The sequence below is a fragment of the Alnus glutinosa genome, chromosome 4 (genome assembly GCF_958979055.1).
Source record: "Alnus glutinosa chromosome 4, dhAlnGlut1.1, whole genome shotgun sequence".
NCBI lineage: Eukaryota > Viridiplantae > Streptophyta > Magnoliopsida > Fagales > Betulaceae > Alnus > Alnus glutinosa.
The window spans coordinates 22,191,934-22,202,589 of record NC_084889.1 but is presented as its reverse complement, the minus strand read 5'-3'; the positions used below and the strand labels follow the sequence as shown (position 1 = coordinate 22,202,589).

Genomic DNA, 10,656 nt, shown 5'->3' with positions numbered 1-10,656 from the left:
TATAAACTATATTTTGAAATCGCACTTTTTAAAAATTGCACTTATTAAAATAGCACCTTTTTTTTTTTTTTTTTTTTTAAAATGACTACTTGCACTTTTAGCTATTAATATATCCATTTTAATTGTGTGAAATCTTTACAAGACAATAAAGATGATTATTAAATAAAATAATAAATAAAAATACATATAGCATCTAACGATATTTTCGCTGCTACGGATGGGCACGAGCGTGGGTATCATTTCTCAATCATAAAAAAAAATCCCCTACTCCACAAGCTGTGGAGCTAAACTCAGTGACGTAGTTAAGTTGAGTCCCTTCAGCACCCAGACCCAGCCACAGCCGCAAACACAAACGCCTCGAGGATGGGCTGCGAAGTCTCTTCTTGGCTGCGCGCGCGCCCGCCCGTGGCCACGACCATCACGAGCTCAGGCTCGCCAAAGCGCGACCCCTTCTTCTTCTCATCCTTCAAGCTCACAATCTCTTGCTGCACCTCTGGTCCCGCGGATTCTCCTCCATCGTCGTCTTCCTTATCTTCCCGCTCCTACAGTCGTCCATGGTACAACCCCCTTAGACATAGGCCGTTGGTTCACGATCCGGAGATTGTCCGCCACTGGGTCGAAGCTGATCAGCCACTTGCACCGCCAGGTACATATATTATTGATATTCTCGTTGGAATATTCTTAGCAACCAAACGGCGCACTAGCATTTGAATTGCTTGATCAAGTTCTAAAATGAAGTTGGTTCTGTGCGCGCGTCCTTAGAGAATTTTCCTGTTTTGAAGCTCATGCAAACTAGTTTGAATTATATAGTAAAACTCTAGCACATTGATTGAACAGTGCATTAATTTTGTTGTGGTTTGTGGCTTGTGTGCGTGCCAGAGAGATTTACAGTTGTGTCTTATAACATATTGGGGGACAGAAATGCTTCAAAGCACAGAGATCTCTACACAAATGTTCCTTCTTATTACATGAAATGGGAGCGGCGTAAAAGGGTCATATGCAAAGAACTCATGGGGTGGAACCCTGATATAATCTGTTTGCAAGTAAGGTTCATTTGTTATTTATTTATTGATTTCGTGTTTGCTTTTTGATTGTTATAGCTAATTTGATTTACTGAATTGGAGTTTGGGGTAAAACTTATGGTGGATCTTGTGATTTTGTTAGGAAGTCGACAAGTATTATGAGATATCAGACATTTTGGTGAAAGCGGGTTATGTTGGGTCTTATAAGGTTAATTTTCAAATTTGAGCCAACATTGTCCGTGAAGTTAGTATTTTCTGACACATTTAATTGTATTTGACCTTCATACAGTTCCATTCAGCTGCCATTTGAAAATCGTCTTGAAATGTTGTTTAGTAAAAATAGCTTAAACCAACTGATTCGAAACTTGTCTTGAAAAAACTTTAAAATTTCCAACCATCCAAAAAGTTCAGAAGAATTTGACTCGCTTTTTAAGCTAATATTTTCAAATTGAACCAATTTGTGGTGTGTTTGATTTGATAAACGGACCACATATGGTGGTCTTTCACTTGAAAACTGTTTTTTTTTTTTTGGGACCTGGAAACCTGTGTAATGGAGCTGTATGAGAGTCATGCCCAATATTTAAATGGAGGTTCTATTTAAGTTAAAACTGAAAATTCAAAGTAAGTTGTTTGCACTTTGCAATTGTAGAGACGCACTGGAGATACTGTTGATGGCTGTGCTATGTTTTGGAAAGCTAATGAGTAAGGTTTTTTTTTTCCCCTGTATTTTATATTATTGTTTCTGATACTGGTTAGGTTACAATAAATGAATAGTTTTTGAACTTCTTTCCATCAGGTTTCAGTTATTAGAGGAAGAGAGTATTGAATTCAAGGTGTCTGGTCTTCGTGATAATGTTGCTCAACTTTCTGTTTTTGAGGTATCAATTTATTAGCATATGCTGATATTTTTAAGCAGTATATGATAAATGGTCATTTTGATGCTTTGGAGTCTAACCTTGCCCTCCATGCAGGCAGATGCATAAAGATGAATCAAGAAGACTACTTATTGGTAACATCCACGTGCTTTATAACCCAAGTCGTGGTGATGTTAAATTAGGTCAGGTAAGTCCTTTTACCTTGATGTCCTATTATATTATGCATAACTTGAAGATAATTACTTTCCTTACTGTCCAGGGGTTAAATTAGGTGACTTAATATTCCTCTTACAATGATTTTTCTCAGATATGAGGTGCATCTAATGTATCTTATAGCACCTCCTCCCAATTGATTTTGTATTCTAACCACGTCAAAAAAGTTTGTAATTCGAGCTTGTAACCAGGTGGGACAATAATGTGATTGGAGGTATTGGGGGGTGTTCACAAGTGGGGTGATATGGTGTCATTTGGTTTGTTCACCATAGCGTGAAGTCATTATTGGCACGCCCCCACCCCTTGGGTTAAAGGGCACCCATCCACCATGTATGGGTAGCTAGCTACTGGTGGTTGATTAAAAAATATGGCAATTTAGTGGTGGTGCTCTAATGTTGTCATTGGGCCACATATGAAGTGAGTCTATGGAAACATATTAGGAGGGGTTGGGATGCCTTCTTCAGTTTTGTTAGTATTGGAGGCGGTGGCGGCTCTTAGACCAAGTTTTGGGATGACATTTGGTGTAGGGATTGTTCCCTGAAGGAAACATTTCCGAAGTTATTTTGCATTGGAAGTAGCGCTGCAACTAAGCTGAGTCAAGCCGAGTATTGAATGTTCAAGCTTAGGTCGTTTAATATTTTTTCAACATGAGCCGAGTTTTAGCTTATTACCTGGCTAGATAATCTGTTCAAATTCTGTTAATTTATTTTTCGAATGAACTCGAGCTTGTTCACGAGTTGCTCAATTAATTTATTCATTGCATATATAAAGAAAATGTTGTGATTGTTAATTTTTTTTTTTCGTAAATCCATACTAATTATTCTTAAGATTTTATTATCTGAGTTAATTAGATAAATTAACTCGAATCTAAAATAATCATATCTCAATTTCTGCCTCTTCTCCTCCCTCTGAATAAAATTTTTTCTTGCCATACTATATGTTTGTTGTATAATATGTATATACATTTATTATACACACATATATACATACACACAAATATGCATATATCTATATTACAACTCACAGTTTCAATCATTCAAGCTATATCTATTACATTACAAAAAGGATTCTTTTTGATCTTTTTAAATACTTAGGGAAAAATTCACTTATAACCCCTGATCTTTCATCACTTTTATAAAAAGATATACAAACTTTAAAAAATGTCAATTTAAGGTATCCATCTTTCAATATATATATATATATATATATATATATATATATTTTTTTTTTTTTTTTCCAATTTCAACCATATATTAGAATTTTCCGTTAAATCCTATCAAAATTTCAAAAATACCAATGTGTTTATTTTTTTAAAAGAAAATTATAAAATTTTCAAATATTCAAGCATGGGTATTTTTGTGAATTCCGTTAAATTCTGACAAAACAATAAATCCTAACAATTTATTTATTTATTTATTTTTTCTAAAACAAAATGGGGTATTTTGAAAATTTTGACAGGATTTAACGGAAAATTTTAACGGAGGGTTGAAATTGAAAAAATTTGAAAGATGGATACCCTAAATTGACACTTTTTAAAGTTTGGGTACATTTTTACAAAGTGATGAAAGATCAGGGGTTATAAGTGAAGTTCTCCCAAATACTTAAGATGTTCTCATTACAAAGTAAAAAATAATTCTAAAATAAGAATGAGGTTATACGAGCTTATACGAGTCGAGTTGAGCTTATACAAGTTTGGCTCGTATAATAAACGAGCCTAGAAATTTGTTGAAGCTCTGTTCGTTTAATAAATAAACCAATCCCTAGCCGAGCGAATTTGAGCCTGTTTGCAAGCAACGTTGTTCATTTACAACCCTAATTGCAAGGGATAGGGATGCTTTGGTGGCTGACCATATGTCTGCTCACAATGACGAGATGCTTTGGGACATGAATTTTATCAGATTGGTGCATGATTGGGAGGTGGATTATGTATCTTCTTTTTTCAATGCTCTGTATTCCATTAGGATGGGTCGGATAGGTGAAGATAAGCTTAGTTAGATTCCTTTGAAAAGACTATCTTTTGAGGTCAAAACTTCTAACAAAGTTCTCCTTCCCAATGTTGGCTCCTCATTCCCTTGAAAGAGCAACTTGAGGTCTAAGGCTCATTTGAGGATGACTTTCTTTACTTGGACAACACCTTTAGAAAAAATTCTCGCCATGGATAATCTCCGCAAGCGTTACATCATAGTAATAGATTGGTGTTGTATGTGTAAAAAGAGTGGGAAAACTCTTGATCGCCTCCTTCACTTTGATATTGCGAGAGATTTGTTAAATTTGATTTTAAGATGTTTGGAGTAAAGTGGGTTATGCCCAGACAGATGGTGGAACTCTTGGCGTGTTGGAATGGAAGGTTTAGTGGGAATGATTTTACTGTTGTTTGGAATGTAATCCCTTCTTATATAGTGCACTTGAAGAAAAAAGAAATTCTCAAAGTTTTGATGATTGCAAGAAGACTAATTCGGATCTACAACTTTGTTTTCTTAAATCCCTCTTTTAGTGGATTTCTGCTAATGCCCTTCTCAATATCTCTAACTTTGTAAATTTTGTGCTCTCTTTTCTAGTTCTTGATCTTGCTAGGTGTTTTTCTCTTGTATATATATCATGTGTACTTGAGTTAGGGTGCTTCTTAATGAATTGGCTTTACTCATTGAAAGAAAGGTTTGACACATTTGTACATAATCTTTATTTCTAGCAAGAGTGAAATGTGCTTGTAGAAATAAGAAAAAAAGAAGAAGGAAGAATGGTAATAAGACAGTGAGACGGTTATTATCAACATTCTGGGTGATGGGTGCTTTGGTTGTTTTTGCTCTCCCCTGCAACCCCCCTTCTTTTGTTATGGATGTGGTTTAAGGAAATTTTTCTTTGGAAAATGTGAGCACATATACGAGTACCAATTCATGGTTGTCGGTGTTAGCATATTTTGAACTTTTTATTGCAGTTTTGGTTAATTAATTAGTGATGTGATAACATTTGGCATAAAAGTTTGTGTATTTAATGTTAATGAGAAAAACTGTGGTTTGCTTCTTGTTTTTTGTTTCTCCTTCTTCTTTCTTTCTTCCCTTTTTATTTTTTATTTTTAATTAATTAATTAATTATTATTATTATTATTATTTTTTAATAATAAAATTGTTATCAAGCTTTTCAATGTTCTGCATTGATTTGCTGATGTGCTTGGATATTGAATAGCTTAACTTTTCAGATACGCTTTCTCTTGTCAAGGGCACAGATCCTCTCAGCAAAATGGGGTAATGCCCCTGTTGTGCTTGTCGGTGATTTCAATAGCACTCCTCAGGTGCAATATCTTAAGCTATTTTTGTTTTGAGTATACTTCTTGCTCTAATTCTTACCCTTCTCATTGACAGAGTGCAATATACAAGTTCCTGTCATCCTCCAAGGTGATTGCTTAGTTGTTACCCTCACGAACATTATCAGGGTTATAGAAGTCATTCTCTACCTGAATGATACAGACAGTAGTCAGTTTGTGAACCAAAATACACATTTTATGGGCGAGGTGCTTGATTGAAATTTATTCTGGTTCCTATTTTGCAGCTAAATATCTTATCATATGATATAAGAGACTTATCTGGGCAGAGAAGTTGTCATCCTGCTCAAGTTCTGGGTGTCAAGAAAGAAATGAAGAGTCCATTTATCTTGATGAATAGGTACTATTTCTTGTTTGTGGTAGTTACATGTTACTTTCCTGGTGCACTGATATACATGTGTAATTCACATAACGGATACATACATTTGATATGGTTGAGAACTTTGGCCAGAGCAGCATAGCTGTGCTTGGACCTGGCCCAGGTTCATTATGCAGATGATTTTGCATGGCTTCACAATTAATTGTGATGCAGTTTTCAAAATGGGAGTTTTTTAGGTTAAGACATGCAATATGGGCGCGAGATGTGATATGTTGGCACCTCGTTATGCAACTGTTGACACAACTATTGAATTTTTTTTATTTTTTTATTAAACAAAATATACAAAACCATGTAAAAGGGTTGGGGTCTGGTTTTGTGTTTTCTTTTTAAATTTTTTTTTAAAAAAAAGTTAAAAAAATTAAAAAGAAATAAAGAAAAAATCAATAGTTGTCTTTGGGTGGCAAAATATCATTTCTTTATAGGCGCAAATCAACATAATCTACTCCTTTTATCTCATGAGGAATTAAACAGTATTTTTTTTTTGCTCTCTCTCTCTCTCTCTCTCTCTCTCTCTCAATCATTTATGAATAGAGGTTCTTCGCTTTCTGAATTTCTAAAACAAAAGAGCATGCTTGTCACCTTCTGGCAGATTTTTGTGGGATTTTCATCTTGTTTTCTGAATTTCTAAAACAACAGAGCATGCTTTTGTCACCTTCTGGCAGATTTTTGTGGGATTTTCATCTTATTTATCAAGGATTCGATCCCCTTAGATTCCAGAATCTAGTTATCTATCTTAAAACTGCAGGTGCTATTCTTTTATGGGCTAAAATCATTACTTAAATTACTAGTCCACTATCTTCCTTTCTATCGTAGTTTGAATTTTCTCATTTCAAATGGTATCTTCATTTTTTCTTCCCATCTTATGATCTTGTCCTATTCCACGATTTTGAATGTAGTAAGGCTTATTTTGGAGTTGTTGATGTCATAGGCATATGCCTACTCTAGGTTCATTAGAACATCTTGATTCTTGTTCATCATTTCTTGCTCCGAACAGTGAAAATATATATTATATTTCTTATTTGTGATCATTGACCTTTATATGTTTGAACTCTGTTCATTTCAGATTATTTGAAAATTGCTGGACGGATGAAGAGGTAAAAGTTGCTACTGGAAATGCTGGGTGCCATTTACTTGTGCATCCACTGAAGCTTGCCAGTGCCTATGCCACAGTGAAGGTAATTAGGTTCTACTCTTTTAAAACATTGTAGTTTAGGCCCCGTTTATTTCGGCGTAAAACATTTTCTGTCTGAAAATTGGCTATTTTCCGTTGTTTGGTAGCATCACTGAAACTGGTTGTAAAATGTCCAGCATTCCCTCATATTAAACCCAGCAACTTCATCATGCATCAACCCATCAGCACCTCTCTCATTCCTATGCTTTATTCATTAGACCAGTTGAATATCATTCCTATTCTTTATTCATTACCATAAATTTGCTCTGCCTCTGTCCCTGACCAATGCGGTGTTCTTCACCCTCTTCTTCTTGGTGGTCTGCTTCTTGCTGACCCGGTGGCGTGAGAAGATCTGCAACTCGACCTCTCTAGACGTTTTCGACCTCGCCAAAATCTTTGCCTTGGTCTCCTCCTTCATCTACCTCCTCAGCTTCTTCCAGTCCATTTTTTGCCCTTCCACCGACGTCTGGGCCACCACTGATGACAAAAACCATGCTGAGGATGTGATTCTCTAGGCCGACACTTGGAAAGTCTCTTGCGGTGGGGCTTGTCGATTGCACACTGTCTCCACCCTAAGTTGTACCCACCAAGGTGGTGGCAGCTCCAGCAAGCCAAGAGATCTAGGAGATCATAAAGTAGGTGGTGGAGGGGAGGATGCCGTCGTACTCACTGGAATTGAAGCTGGGCGATTGCAACAGGGTGGTGGGGATCCAGCAAGAGGCGCTGCAGAGGGTGACTGGAAAGCCCCTGGCTGGACTGCCACTGGAAGGCTTCGACTACCCGTCCATTTTGGGTCAGTGCTGTGAGATGCCGGTGGGCTAGGTTCAGATTCTGGTGGTAATTGTTGGGTTGCTCTTGCCTGACGGTAGGGGGTACTCAGTGCCATGGCGACGACAAAGGGGAGCTACGAGAACTATAGTTGTGCGAGTGAGGAAAAGCATAAAATGTTTTCCCCCCAGTGCCTTAGGTTTTTGGTGGTCGTGGGAAATAATTTTCGAATTTTTATGTTGCACCACACACGTAAAAAAAGTAGGAAAACGTTTTTTGAAAAATATTTTACGTCAAAACAAACGGAGCCTTAGATTTTCTTCTTCTTCTTCCTAGGAAGGCTGGAAGTTCGATCTTCCTATCTTGTGCAAAACACTCACTAGAATTTCTTGTATTTCATATCTTCTCAGGGCTCTACAAAAACAAGGGGACCTGATGGTGAACCTTTAGCTACATCCTACCACTCGAAGTTTCTTGGAACTGTTGACTATTTATGGTAAATTTCTTTTCCTGAAAGTTATGATGATGATTCTTCTAATGGTGGTTCATGATGATGGAAAAATCAAATTTCTTGTACTGATACAGGTACTCTGATGGTCTTGTACCTACGAGAGTTCTAGATACCATTCCATTTGATATTCTACACAGTACAGGTGGTCTCCCATGCAAGGTAGGAACACTCAAGACTTTTGCCTCCTGATGCAATTTGAGTTGAAATTTTTTGAAGTTTTTGAATGAATAATATAATTTTACTTTGAAGGGATTATGGCAGTTTGTCTTATGCATAGATTTTGGTCAGAAAACGAAATTAAGTGAGGGTTAGTGTTTTAAGGTTTAGGATTCTCTTGCTTGATTGTGGGTTTGAATCTTCTTCGTGAAACTCAAAAGCAGGTGTTCTTGTAACTGATAAAAATACCCTTATAAAAATATTTATAAAAACAAAAAAAAAATCAGAAAAACATAGAATTTTTTTATTTTTAAAAAAATGGTGGCCCACGGCAACTGCCGAGGATCACTAGACCCACGACAGCAGCCATTCCTTATTTTTTTAATTTTTAATTTTTTTTTAGAATTTATAAGGGTATTTTGGTCTTTTTGAGAACTTTTAGGGGTATATTCGTCTTTTTGCTGTATAAAAGGGCTATATTGCAATTTTTTAATAGTTTGGAAGAAGTGGACATTGTTTCAATTGAAAGTTTGGAGAGACATTGCAAATTGCCTTTTAGTTCGAGAAGAGTACGTGTACTTTTTCTTAAAAATTATTTACAAAGATTATAAAATTTTAAAATAATTTAGTAGGATTATAAAATTTATAAGCATAGCAATGCTCATTTTGTTTACTTCAATAATTTGCGAGTGCCTTATAATGTGTTTTTTATTGTATGTATAGCTGTGGTTGTAGGTTTAGTTGTACATTCGTTTATATCCAAATCTGACGTGTTGTTTCTTGTGCAGAAAGTGGGTAGCGATCACTTGGCCTTGGCTTGTGAGTTTGCATTCACACCAAGAACAAAAGAAGGCAACAATAAAACTACTACAACAACAATCTCTGGTACATCTGCCCCAGCATCTAGAGACGAAAATCATTAGTTGGTTACGTATAGGGCTGGAATCGAACCGAGTAAAGTCGATTGAATGTTTCAAGTCCTGTTAATTTGATTTGATTTGATTTTAAACATGAGTCGAGCTTGAACTTATTACCGATCTAGATAATTTGTTCTAGCTTGATTCATTTATATTTTGAGTGAACTCGAGCTTGTTCACAAGCCGCTCCGTTAACTTATTTATATTAGTAAGTATAGTGATTGTTTATTTTTATTTTATTTTTTGTAAATTCATACAAATTATTAGTTAATTAATTATTATTAAGATTTTATCATTTGAGTTAATTAAATAAATTAACTTGGATCTTAAATAATCTACTCTCGAGTTTATATGTATGTTTAATTCATTATGCGCACATATATTTATACATACACAAAAATTAAACACACATATCTATATCAAAACTCACATTAACAATAATTTAAGCTATATCTATTATATTAGGAAGATAATTCATCTTTACTTAAAGATGTTTTAATTATGAAATTAAAATAATACTGTAAAACATAATAAAAATGAAGTTATACGAGTTTATACGAGTATAACTCATTTAATATTTGAGCATAATTTTGAATTCACAATCAATTCATTTATTAAACGAACCAAATTTGAGTCGAGTTTATACGAGCGGATTGTCGAACGAATTTGTTCATTTACAAACCTACTCACGGAGTTGTGTTGACCTTTTAGAAACTTCAATCAACCGAGAGAGGACCTTCTCTGTGGATTATGCTGCAAAATGAAATTTATTTGTAGTAAACAATGAAATTTATTTGTAATAAACTTCAATCATCTCCCTCTCAAACCAGAACCACTCATGATTTAGTGTTGAAATGAAAGGACACAGAGAAAGGATAATCAAGTCACCCATTATGATAGGCTAAAAGCTTACGTAATTGCTCTAAAGGTGTAACCTTTATACTTATAATCAAATAGAGTTGCAAATGAACCGAGCCATTTGTAAACAAGAATCAACTCTTCGATCATTGATATCAAACATAAGACCTTTAAAACAATATTAGCCAAAAATAACCCTCTTATTTTCTAAATAAAATCCCTTACTTTTATGAGATAAAATTTTGGAGGTGTTCCAGATGTGATAATTCATAATTAGTAAAATGATTAAGAATATATGGTTGACAAGCCAGCCTATAACCAATTAAAATGACAGGTTATTTTTTGCTTAATCATTTTACAATTATGGACTGCTACATTAGTTTGTAAAAAAAAATATAGTAAAAACCGCAACAAAACTCATAAAAAAAAAAAAAAAAAAAAATTCCAATTATGACAGCTTATAATTA

The 10,656-nt window shown here is 35.0% G+C and overlaps 1 protein-coding gene across 2 annotated transcripts; it reads left to right on the top strand.

The window, feature by feature from the left end:
- Positions 1-279: 279 nt before the first annotated feature.
- LOC133865401 (carbon catabolite repressor protein 4 homolog 3) lies at positions 280-9,565 on the top strand. 2 transcript variants are annotated; one of them, XM_062301800.1, is made up of 13 exons: positions 281-646; positions 880-1,043; positions 1,165-1,230; positions 1,672-1,724; positions 1,819-1,900; positions 1,998-2,084; positions 5,307-5,399; positions 5,470-5,502; positions 5,657-5,769; positions 6,872-6,983; positions 8,158-8,243; positions 8,333-8,417; positions 9,203-9,565. In XM_062301800.1, exons 1-13 carry the CDS (start codon positions 364-366, stop codon positions 9,335-9,337), a joined length of 1,392 nt encoding a protein of 463 aa, XP_062157784.1. In that variant the 5' UTR covers positions 281-363; the 3' UTR covers positions 9,338-9,565. The 2 variants fall into 2 exon arrangements, with proteins under 2 accessions (XP_062157785.1, XP_062157784.1); XM_062301801.1 differs by lacking the exon at positions 1,165-1,230 and having other exon boundaries at positions 280-646.
- The last annotated feature ends 1,091 nt before the right edge of the window (positions 9,566-10,656 follow it).